Source organism: Heptranchias perlo, chromosome 7 (assembly GCF_035084215.1).
Source record: "Heptranchias perlo isolate sHepPer1 chromosome 7, sHepPer1.hap1, whole genome shotgun sequence".
Classification (NCBI taxonomy): domain Eukaryota; kingdom Metazoa; phylum Chordata; class Chondrichthyes; order Hexanchiformes; family Hexanchidae; genus Heptranchias; species Heptranchias perlo.
Window position 1 is genome coordinate 82,856,295 of NC_090331.1, and position 13,051 is coordinate 82,869,345.

The 13,051-nt window shown below is 45.5% G+C and overlaps 1 protein-coding gene across 1 annotated transcript in view; it reads left to right on the forward strand.

The window, feature by feature from the left end:
• Positions 1 to 405: 405 nt before the first annotated feature.
• The window catches only part of agap1 (ArfGAP with GTPase domain, ankyrin repeat and PH domain 1), a 655,663-nt gene continuing 643,017 nt past the window's right edge, over positions 406 to 13,051 (forward strand). Inside the window, exon 1 of the mRNA XM_067987994.1 lies at positions 406 to 1,156. Coding sequence (XP_067844095.1) covers positions 931 to 1,156 — 226 coding nt within the window. The 5' untranslated portion in view covers positions 406 to 930. The remainder of the gene's footprint in view (positions 1,157 to 13,051) is intronic.

Genomic DNA, 13,051 nt, shown 5'->3' on the forward strand with positions numbered 1-13,051 from the left:
AACTAAGCTGGGCTGACATTGCCTGGCTGGGAATGTGCAGGGCTGACCTGGACTGTGCTGGCGCTGTGCAGAGCTGACATTGCCTGGCTGGGACTGAGCTGAAACTGTGCTGGGCTGACACTGATGACTGGGACTGTGCTATGCTGTCATTGCCTCACTGGAGCTGTGCTCGTCTGACATTGCCTGGCTAAGACTGTGCTGATATTGCCTGGCTGGGACTGTGCAGGGCTGACATTGCCTGACATGGACTGTGCTGGCGCTGTACTGTGCTGACATTGCCTGGCTGAGACTGTGCTGGGATTTTGCTGGGCTGACATTGCCTGGCAGAGACTGTGCTTGGGCTGATATTGCCTGGTTGGGATTTTGCTGGGCTGATAATGCCTGGCTGCGAGTTTGCTGGGCAGGGGTTGTGCTGAGCTAATCCGAGCCGGAGCTGGCTGCGTGACGTCACGGTCACGGTGCTGGTGCGGCAGCTGCGGCGGGTCCGGGATTAAGTGTGAGCCAGGCCAGGATTTAGCGGCAGAGCTGGGCTCTCAGTGAACACGCCGGATTCGGGCCACTGCGGCGAGCCTGAAGACGTTAAGCAGCGGCGCTGTGAGCCCGCCCTGCACTGGGAGACCGCAGTGCTCCGGTAGCGAGCGCGATGTGAGAGAAGCGAGAGCTGAGCCGCTTCACACAGGCACCTACAGCCCGGGGACCGGGGCAGAAAACCCAGCCAGAGCGGCGGCTTATGGAGCGGATCCTCGCCGGAGCCTGTGCCGAGCCTGTGGGATTGTTGGCGGGGGGGAGAGTGTGTGCACGAAGTGGAGGATGGTGGAGCTGCTGCCGCGGTGGGGAGAGGCTGTGTTATTATAGTCTAGTGTTTTTCCCCCTCCCCTTTCCCCCTGTGTATGTGTGTGTGACCCTGTCTGTCTCACATTGTGTCCCTGTATGTGTGATCGCTTTGCTACCCCATCTCCTCTCACCCAGCCGCCCTTGGGTTTCGGTGAAAGGATGAATTACCAGCAGCAGCTGGCCAACTCGGCGGCCATCCGAGCCGAGATCCAGCGCTTCGAGAGCGTCCATCCCAACATCTACTCTATCTACGACCTGCTGGAGAGGATCGAGGACCCCATCCTGCAGAACCAGATCAGAGAGCATGTCATTAGCATCGAGGGTAAGGAGCAAACAGGGACTGGGAGAGAGATGATGGTTTATGGACAAAAAAAACACTAATGAGTTGTTGGCAGGGGAGGATTGAAAAAAATACTGCAAAGGTGAGAACTAAGAGAAAATGGATGACTGTGAAGAACTTTTAAGTATGTTTTTTAACTGTTGTCTATAGCCTGTTGTGTTACTGAGAACTGTGACAAATTGGTTATGAGATTAAATGCAACTTCCTGTAGCCTGTGAAGAAAATTGATTTATTTAGGGTGGCATTGTTGGTCGATTTGATTCAGTACTTCAGGTAGCCTTACACAATGAGTAGATTGTTGCACCTCATAATTTGGGGCCTGTTACAGCAGGGATTTCCAAGTCATTGCATGTTGTGGTTATGTTTTTGTAAATTAAGAATTTTCTTTGAAGAATTTTTAAAAATCCTGCCAGTGTACCAGGACCTTGTTAATAATTGCCAACGTGGAATCTATTTGATAGCAAGTGGTTTGTTGCTGAACCAGCCAAGTTTTTTTTAAGCCATGGTCAGAATTGTACCGTTTTAACGTCAGGCATGCACTGTGCTATTTCCAGAAGGAAACTGTGTCACTTGAGGCCATGTATTGGTGCTTTATCATGCGTCAAGTCTTTCATTTTTTGGACAGACAACCAACTTAATGAATAATTTTGTAATTGTTTTCTTTTAGTTTAAATGACACATCAGAGTAAGAATAAAAGTTTGCTGATTACAAAAAAAACCTGGGAATGAAACCAGTAAGAAAAAGTATATTGAAATAACACAGTAGGACCCTACTTCATGAGATTACAAATTTGATGACATTTTGTTTAAGCTTTTGCAATTAATACTTTACAGGTGTAGAATATAGGTTTGATTTGGGCAAGTAAAATTAATGGTCAAAAATGTAACACATGCTATTGTGTACAATATCAAAGACAAGTAGAGCTGGTGAATGTTGCATATTTGCAAATTCATTTCCATTGAATTCTTGTTAAACTTAAAAATGTGCTATGATGGCTTATATCACTGTGTAAAGAATGATAATGTCTTAACAAAACAGTCAGAATTTTAACTAGCAAGAGAGCCTTTTTCAATTGTAGGGGAAACAAACTGACAGACATCCAATTACTCCCTGCCTGAGATGGTTTAATTAGTCCTGAGGACTTGTAGCTTTTACAGAGTGAGATACATTTTGGATCCTTTTGATGGGCTCTATAATGGTCTGTTTATAATCCCAACTTTAATGTTGCAGTGAAGCAGTTTCATTGCAATACTAAAGTTAAAGAAAGTATATATAGAAAGCCAGACCATCAATCGGCTCTTCAATACATTGGGATGTGAAAATGAAACCCCAGCAGCTGGGGTGTTTCACAGCAGAAGCGCAAATCCTTTTGCCCAGTCAAAATGTGGTCTCTGGGAGTTCAGGCCCCCAGCTGAAATTTCCTTAAAGTCACAGCTGTGATGTCATCCAACATCAGGAAAATGAGTGGAAAACCAGCTTCAGAATTGTGGACTGAGAGTGACCTTGGAGTACTGGTATAAATTATCTCTTTATGGCTGCATATCAATTGGGAGTGTTACATCCCTTTGTGCTTTATAACTGCCTCCCAAGTCAGTTAATGGAACTTGTGGCTTCCATTTCATTCTTGCAACAGTCAGTACATGATCCTGACATTTAAATGTGCGAGCCTGCTTCATATTATTAGCCACTTGTGGCTTTTGTTTTGATGTCTGCTTTGAATTGTATGCAGGTAGGTAATTAATGCTTTTGTTGGTGTTTTATTTTAATGTCTCTGTTAAACTGACAATATGAATACTTTCCAAGCACCTGGGACAAGGCTGGTGCAGACTTTTCCAGCAGTATTTCATAGAATCATACAGCACAGAAGGAGGCCAATAGGCCCATCGTGCCTGTGTTGGATATTTGTAGGCAATCCAAAGCTTTATGCAGTCTATTGAGAAATCAGTCATTTTGTGCTAAAAATTTGAATTGCTCAATAAATTAAGCTAGCTAGATAACACAGCAAAGTCAGAATTTAGTCCTTAAAAATCAAATAGTAATAATTTGAAATAAGTAACTTTGAATTTAGACAAGTAGAGTGTATAGCCACTTTGGTGTGCTGTGTGGGAGTGCAGTGTGCATTGGGGATGGGAGGGGATAATTGCAATCCACAGGTGTGTCTATACTGATTTAAAAAGAAAAGCTAAACTCATCAATAACTGCTGTACAGTATCACATGCTTCTTATTCTTTGACTTACTGATGAATTTACAGTCATATACTAAGCATTGAAATGGTTGAATTCTAAGTTCCTCTCTAGGAGGAGAATTACCACCTTCTGCTTTATCTTCTTAATAGACTAATGGCTCTATAAACCTGTAGCATTGCTTAGGAACTAAGTACTTTTAACCATGACCACTTTGAGTTTTGTGTTTGTAAGTTCAAACAAACTTGAAAACAGTTGTGGCGAGTTCTTGAATTTTGGACAGATTACCAGGGCAAAAATTTATGCACTTTATCGAGGGGTGGGAGAGGAAAACAAATAACTTGAACATATTGTAGCGGCAGTTATGAGTAGATTTTATTTTACTTTTTGTAGATCAGAGAATTTCATGTGTTCCAGCCCCTGCAGTCATTCTGTGCAGTGGCTGTTGTATTGAACCACTTAGAGATGGGATATTTGACCTTCCCACCAGTGATGGCAAGTTCAATATTTTCTTTCGGTTGTGCAAATGAACATGTTATTTTAACATACCTTTAGCTCAGAAATCTGGATCTCTCTCACCTGTCATTTCCAGGGAGAGCTTCCCTGTTCTGTGGTGAATTGTAATTTCCCTGGAGAAGCTGATAACTGATAATAGTATGATGTGTGAAATACAAACTGCTAAATCTTATGTACAAAATGTCGAACTAGCGCTATTGAGGGTATACAGATACTTGTTTTTAGTACACACACTTTTGAAAAACTGTATTTCCCTATCTTCTCTTCAAACCCTCTGTGTTGCACATCATTTTTTGATTGGGCAGGTGGCCTCTTGTAAAACCTCTAACTGGCCACTAGAGATGTGCTTAGTGCTTTGCCCCTGACAGCCCAGGAGATTCATAATCCAATTTGTGGGGAATCACAGACACATACACTTTTCCCTATTTAAATATATTCACAATATTTTACGACTACAGTTCCCCCTCTGATAGTACCTTAGAATACTGTGTTCATGATGCTGCAAAAGGATAAACAGTACTTGCATTAGAAAGGGTACTAAATAAAGCAGCAGCACTGATTCCAAGTGTAAAGGGGATGATTTAGACCGTTCAAGTTGTACAGTCTGGAAAGACGATGGCTAAGGACGACCTCATCAAAGTATTAAAGTTGTAAACAAGGTAAACTCAGATTCAAAATACATCAAGAAAATAGGACCAGAGGACATAAATAAAAGTTATTGAAAAGTATATTTCAGACAAATAATCTATGAAACAAGATAATAGAAGCAAAAACATTGAGGTTACTTAAAATGTAATTAGATAACGTGATGGGTGAACTAATGTGCAAGAGGGATGAGCTTCGATGGGACAAATGACCTTTTGTTATCCTTCACTGCTCTCATTTTTTAGTAATAATGAACACTGGTGAAAGACAAATCGGAAGAGAGACTAAGAATTACATAGAATATACAGCACAGAAACAGGCCATTTGGTCCAACAGGTCCATAGAAACATAGAAAAAATAGGAGCAGAAGTAGGCCATTCGGCCCTTCGAGCCTGCTCTGCCATTCAATATGATCATGGCTGATCCTCTATCTCAATGCCATATTCCCGCTCTCTCCCCTTACCCTTTGATGCCTTTAGTGTCTCGAAATCTATCTAGCTCCTTCTTAAATATATTTAGTGACTTGGCCTCCACAGCCTTCTGTGGTAGAGAATTCCACAAGTTCACCACCCTCTGAGTGAAGAAATTTCTCATCAGTCCAAAATGTCCTACCCCGTATTCTGAGACTGTGACCCCTCGTTCTGGACCCCCCAGGGGAAACATCCTCCCTGCATCCAGTCTGTCTAGCCCTGTCAGAATTTTATATGTTTCAATGAGATCTCCTCTCATTCTTCTAACCTCTAGTGAATACAGGCTGAGTCGACTCAATCTTTCCTCATACGACAGTCCTGCCATCCCAGGAATCAGTCTGGTGAACCTTTGCTGCATTCCATCTATGGCAAGTATATCCTTTCTTAGTTAAGGAGACCAAAACTGCACACAATACTCCAGGTGTGGTCTCACCAAGGCCCTGTATAACTGCAGTAAGACATCCTTTCTCCTGTACTCAAATCCTTTTGCAATGAAGGCCAACATACTATGTGCCTTCCTAACTGCTTGCTGCAGCTGTATATTTGCTTTCAGTGACTGTTGTACAAGGACACCCAGGTCCCTTTGTACATCAACATTTCCCAATCTATCACCATTTAAATAATACTCTGCCTTTCCTTCCGAAGTGGATAACTTCACATTTATCCACATTCTACTGCATCTGCCATGTATTTGCCCACTCACTCAACTTGTCTAAATCGTCTTGAAGCCTCTTTGCATCCTCGTCATAACTCCCGATTCCAACTAGTTTTGTGTCGTCAGCAAACTTGGAAATATTAGATTTGGTTCCCTCATCCAAATCATTGATATATATTGTGAATAGCTGGGGCTCAAGCACTGATCCCTGCGGTACCCCACTAGTCACTGCCTGCCACCCTGAAAAAGACCCATTTATTCCTACTCTCTGTTTCCTGTCTGTTAATCAATTTTCAATCCATGCCAGTATATTATCCCCAATCCCATGTGCTTTAATTTTGCACACTAACCTCTTATGTGGGACTTTATCAAAGGCCGGTGTTTATGCTCCACACGAGCCTCCTCCCTCCCCACTTCATCTAACCCTATCAGCATATCGTTCTATTCCTTTCTCCCTCGTGTGTTTACCTAGCTTCCCCTTAAATGCATCTATGCTAGTTGCCTCAGCTACTCCTTGTGGTAGTGAATTCCACGTTCTAGCCAGACTCTGGGTAAAGAAGTTACTCCTGAATTCCCTATTGGATTTATTAGTGACTATCTTATATTTTTGGCCCCAGTTCTGGATTCCCCTGCAAGTGGAAACACCTTTTCCATGTCTACCCTATCAAGCCCTTTCATAATCTTAAATACCTGTGTCAGGTCACCCTTCAGTCTTCTCTTTTCTAGAGAAAAGAGCCCCAGCCTGCTCAATCTTTCCTGATGGGTATAACCTCTCTGTTCTGGTATTATCCTAGTAAATCTTTGTTGGACCTTCTCCAGTGCCTCTATATCCTTTTTATAATATGGAGACCGGAACTGTTCACAGTATTCCAAGTGTGGTGTAACCAAGGTTCAATACAAGTTTAACATAACTTCTCTGCTTTTCAATTCTGTCCCTCCAGAAATGAACGCCAGTGCTTGGTTTGCTTCTTTTATGGCCTTATTAACCAGCGTCGCTCCTTTTAGTGATTTGTGTATCTGTACCCTCCCTCTGCTCCTCTACCCCAACTAGACACTTATTATTCAAGCAGTATGTGGCCCTCTTATTCTTCCTACCAGAATGTAATACCCACACTTATCTATATTCAAATTCATTTGCCAATTGCATGCCCACTCTGCATATTTATTAATGCCTTCCTGTATTTTGTCGCAGTCCTCCTCAATATTAACTGTAACCCCCAATTTGGTGTCTGCAAATTTTGAAATTGTTTTTCTGAGTCCAAATTGTTGATGTAAATGGTAAACAACAGTGTTCCCAGCACCGATCCTTGTGGAACACCACTTCCCACCTTTTGCCAGTCAGAGTAACTACCTTTACCCCCTACTCTCTCGTTTCTGCTCTGTAGCCAGCTTGCTATCCATTCTGCTACTTGTCCCCTGACTCCACACGCACTGACCTTAGTCATGAGTCTACTATGTGGTACCTTATCGAAGACCTGTTGAAAACCCAAATATATTACATCTACACTACCCTTGACTACCCTTTCTGTTCTTCAAAGAAATTAATAAGGTTGTGGAGGAGCAAAGGGATTTTGGTGTCCTTGTGCATAAATCACTAAAAGCTAGTGCATGGGTACAAAAAGTAATCAAAAAGGCTAATGAAATCAAAAGCAAAATACTGCAGATGCTGGAAATCTGAAATAAAAACAGAAAATGCTGGAAAAATTCAGCAAGTGAGGCAGCATCTGTGGAGAAAGAAACAGGTAACGTTTCAGGTCAAAGACCTTTCGTCAGAATTGGAAGATATTAGAGTTAAAGTTTTTTAAGCAAGTACAGAGCCGGGGAAAGGGGTGCAAGGCAAGGAGGCTGATAATGGGACAAGTTAAAAAACAAAAGGTGGGTCCACAGTAGCTGTGAATGGCAACAGCAGAACTATTACCAGCACTTGTTGTCCAAAAAAATGGGAGCAGTGGTTATGATCTGAAGTAATTGAAATCAGTGTTGAAAGGTTGTAAAGTGCCTGAATGAAAGATGAGGTGCTGTTCCTCGAGCTTATGTTGAGCTTCATTGGAAGAGTGTAAGAGGCCGAGGTCGGAGTGGGAGGGGGAATTAAAATGGCAAGCGACCGGCAGGTCAGGGTCAAGCTTGCGGACAGAGTGGAGGTGTTCAGCAAAGCGATCACCCAATCTGCGTTTGGCCTCCCCATTGTAGAGGCGACCGCATTGTGAGCAGTGAATACAATATACTAAATTGAAAGAAGTACAAGTAAACCGCTGTTTCACCTGGAAGGAGTGTTTGGGGCACTGGACGGTGGAAGTGAAGGAGCAGGTGTTGCATCTCCTACTCTCACACGGCTGGTGCCGTGGGGAGGAGAGCGGGTGTTGTGGAGGGAGCAGTCCCTTTGGAATGCTGAAAGGGGAGGGGAAGGGAAGATGTGTTTGGTGGTGGGGTTGTGCTGGAGGTGGCGGAAACGGCGGAGGATGATACTTTGAATGTGGAGGCTGGTGGGGTGCAAAGTGAGGACAAGGGGGACCCGATCATGGTTCTGGGAGGGAAGGGAAGGGATGAGGGCAAAAGTGCGGGACCTGTCCACCACATTGGAGGGGAATCCATGGTTGAGGAAAAAGGAAGACATATCTGATGCACTGGTGTGGAAGGTGGCATCGTCAGAACAGATGCGACAGAGACGGAGAAGCTGGGAGAATGAAATCGAGTCCTTACAGGAAGCGGGGTGGGAGGAAGTGTAATCAAGGTAGTTGTGGGAGTCGGTGGGCTTAAAATAGATACTGGTTGACCGCCTATCCCCAGAAATGGAGATAGAGAAGTCGAGGAAGGGAAGAGTCGGAGATGGACCATGTGAAGGCAAGGGAAGGGTGGAAATTGGAAGCAAAGTTCATGAAATCTTCCAGTCAGGGGCGAGAGCAGGAAGAAGCACCAATACAGTCATCAATGTACTGGAAAAAGAGGTGAGGGAGCGGACCTGAGTAGGACTGGAACAAGGAATGTTCCATGTATCCCACAAAAAGACAGGCATAGCTGGGTCCCATACGGGTTCCCATAGTGACACCTTTTATTTGGAGGAAGTGAGTGGAATCAAAGGAGAAGTTGTTCAGCCAGGTGGAGGAGGGTGATGGTGGATGGGGACTGGTTAGACCTCCGTTCAAGAAAGATGCGGAGGGTCCTGGTGAGGGATGGAAGTGTAGAGGGATTGGACGTCCATGGTGAAAAGGAGACGGCTAGGGCGGGGGAGCTGGAACTGTAAAATGGTGGAGGGCATCAGAAGAGTCGCAGATGTAGGTCAGAAGAGACTGGACAAGGGGAGATAAGATAGAATTGAAATAGGAGGAAATAAGTTCCATAGGGATAGAACAGGCTGAAATGATGGGTCTCCCAGGGCAGTCCTGTTTGTGGATCTTGGGAAGGAGGTAGAAACGGGGTTGGGGGACTATGAGATTGGAGGCCGTGGGGGGGAAGATCTGCATAGGAGATGAGGTCAGTGATGGTCTGGGAAACTATGGCTTGATGTTTGGCTGTGGGGTCGTGGTCCAGGGGGAGGTAGGAGGAGGTGCCGGAGAGTTGGCGTTCAGCCTTCGCAAGGTAGAGGTTTGTTCACCACACAACAACAGCGCCGCCCTTGTCAGCAGGTTTAATGACTATGTTAGTGTTATGATGTGGAGATGCCGGTGATGGACTGGGATGGACAAATGTAAGGAATCTTACAACACCAGGTTATAGCCCAACAGTTTAATTTGAAAATCACAAGCTTTCGGAGGCTTTCTCCTTAGTCAGGTGAGTGTGGGATTCCGTGAAAGGTACCGCATATATAGTCAGAGAACAATGCCTGGTGATTACAGATAATCTTTCCAACTGCCCGTTGTCATCCCACGTACTCCCCGCATGGGAGACTTCTACTGCCTCCCAAAGACAAACTGATCAAGACCTTCGATCCAGACCTTCAAAGCATCCTACGCGCTCTCATCCCACGTACTCCCCGCGTTGGAGACTTCTACTGCCTCCCAAAGATACACAAAGCCAACACACCCGGACGTCCTATCTTATCAGGCAACGGAACCCTGTGCGAGAACCTCTCCGGATACATCGAGGGCATCCTGAAACCCATCGTACAGGGAACCCCCAGCTTCTGTCGCGACACTACAGACTTCCTACAAAAACTCAGCACCCATGGACCAGTTGAACCAGGAACACTTCTCACCACGATGGACGTCTCGGCACTCTACACCAGTATCCCCCACGATGACGGCGTCGCTGCAACAGCCTCAGTATTCAACACCAACAACAGCCAATCTCCAGACGCCATCCTACAACTCATCCGCTTCATCCTGGATCACAATGTCTTCACCTTCAATAACCAGTTCTTTAGCCAAACACACTGAACAGCCATGGGGACCAAATTCACACCCCAATACGCCAACATTTTCATGCACAAGTTCGAGCATGACTTCTTCACTGCACAGGACCTCCAACCAACTCTATACATCAGATACATTGACGACATTTTCTTCCTATGGACCCACGATGAAGAATCACTGAAGAGACTACATGATAATATCAACAAGTTCCATCCCACCATCAAACTCACCATGGACTACTCCTCAGAATCGGTTTCTTTCTTGGACACACGAATCTCCATCAAAGACGGGCACCTCAGCACCTCACTCAACCGCAAGCCCACGGACAACTTCACGATGCTCCACTTTTCCAGCTTGCACCCTAACCACGTCAAAGAGGCCATCCCCTATGGACAGGCCCTGCGAATACACAGGATCTGCTCAGACGAGGAGGAACGCGATGGACACCTACAGACGCTGAAAGACGCCCTCGTAAGAACGGGATATGACGCTCGACTTGTCGATCGACAGTTCCGACGGGCCACAGCGAAAAATCGCATAGACCGCCTCGGAAGACAAACACGGGACGCAACCAACAGAGTACTCTTCGTCATCCAGTACTTCCCCGGAGCGGAGAAACTACGCCATGTTCTCCGCAGCCTTCAACATGCCATCGATGACGACGAACACCTCGCTAAGGCCATCCCCACGCCTCCACTACTAGTCTTCAAACAGCCACCCAACCTCAAACGGACCATTGCTCGCAGCAAATTACCCAGCTTTCAGGAGAACAGCGTCCACGACACCACACAACCCTGCCACGGCAACCTTTGCAAGACATGCCAGATCATCGACACAGATACCGCCATCACACGAGAGGACACCACCCACCAGGTACACTGTTCATACTCCTGTGACTCGGCCAACGTTGTCTACCTCATACGTTGCAGGAAAGGATGCCCCGGAGCGTGGTACATCGGCGAGACCATGCAGACGCCGTGACAACGGATGAACGGACACCGCGCATCAATCGCCAGACAGGATGGTGCCCTCCCAGTCGGGGAACACTTCAGCAGTCAAGGACATTCAGCCTCCGATCTTCGGGTAAGCGTTCTCCAAGGCGGCCTTCGAGATACACGACAACGTAAAATCATCGAGCAGAAATTGATAGCCAAGTTCCGCACCCATGAGGACGGCCTTAACCGGGATCTTGGGTTCATGTCACGCTACACGTAACCCCACCAGCGAAAAAAGAGTTATCTGTTTTTAATACAACTGGTCATTCTCTCTCTTTTTCTCTTCCTTTCGGATGTCTCCCTCTCCCTCTCCCTCTCCCTCCCCCCCCCCCCCCCCCCTCTGGTTCTGACCGTTTGTATATTCAGTAGTCCTGTATGTAATGTCTCTCTGAACACTATTCGACTCCTTTGATTGCCTTGACAACGGGCAGTTGGAAAGATTATCTGTAATCATCAGGCATTGTTCTTTGACTATATATGCGGTACCTTTCATGGAATCCCACACTCACCTGACTAAGGAGAAAGCTTGTGATTTTCAAATAAAACTGTTGGGCTATAACCTGGTGTTGTAAGATTCCTTATGTTAGTGTTAAACCTGAGAGAATGGAGTGCTGTAAGTTCAGACGGAGGTAGGTTCAAGTGAGTGAGGGGAGCAGAGAAATTGAGACGGCCGACGTCACGCCGGCAGTTCGCAACGAAAAGATCGAGAGGGTAAGAGACCAGAGGGAGGGATCCAGGTGGAATTCTGAAGATGGGAGAAAGGGTCCGCTGTGCGGGGGAGGACTCCTGGCCAAAGAAGTGGGCATGAAGGCGAAGGAAGAGGAGCTCAGCATCGTGTCGAGCTCAAAATTCATTGACGTGGGGGCGTAAGGGGATGAAGATAAGGCCTTTGCTGAGGACTGATCGTTTGGGGTCAGAAAGGGGAAGGTCAGAGGGAATGGTGAAAACACGACAAAGGGTGAGATTGGAGGACAGGATGGAGTCAGAAGAAAGTGAAGGGGAAGAAGGAGCAGGAGGGCTGTTGGTATCTAAGAGTTGTTGAAGCTTGTGGTCCTTGACAAAGGTCCTTGAAAGGAAGAAGAAAAGTTTTTTGTTAAAGCGCCGGATGAGGCGAGGGATGAAATGGATTTGCGGAGCAGGACAACTCTGAAATAGAATGAGTCGGTGCTGATGGAGAGAGAGGTCGAGAGTGTGCATGTGGTGGCACGTGGCATTGAGCGTGGATCTCAGGAAGCGGCGAGAGCGTTGGTTCGAGGAACGCTGATTATCATGGCGATATAGCGGCTGGATCCAAAACATGAAGGGTGGAATTTAAGTTGGAAACCACGTGGAATAAGTCGGAGCTGGAGACAGTTGCTGAGGAAAGAGATGTGGCTGTGAAAGTGAGTTTTAGAAGAAATCTGATCAAACACGAGAGGGGAAACAGAAAGCAATGAAGGTGAATAAGGTAAAAGAGACAAACGGCATTCCTGGAAGAGAATTGGCAGTGAATTAAACACTAAATCAAAAGCAAAATACTGTGGATGCCAGAAATCTGAAATAAAAACAGAAAATGCTGGAAAAGCTCTGCAAGTGAGGCAGCATCTGTGAAGAAAGGCTAATGAAGTGTTGGCCTTTATTTCAAGGGGGTTGGAATATAAAAGTGAGGAAGTGATGCTTCAGTTGTACAGAGCCTTGGCCAGACCCCATCTGGAGCTTTGCATTCAGTTTTGGGCACCAAACCTCAGGAAAGATAAATTGGCCTTGAAAAGGGTACAGCGTAGATTCACCAGAATGATTCCAGGGCTGAAAAGGCCTTTGATTAGGGTAATTGTATAATTTCCATTTATTTATATAGTTTTACTTTGCAAAATTACAAGTGCAAGGAAACACTGGAAACTGTACCTGAAAATGTTCTTTATTACTGGATTAAGGTTTGTATGCATTGTATTGGCATCTGGTTGTCGTTATGATTTTCAATTTTTTTTTCTGTGTGGCTGAACACAATATAGTGACGAGCTGCTTGAGTCCCTCTTCTTAACTTTCAAAGGGAAATGTCAGCTACCGAAAGGAAAATGTTGCT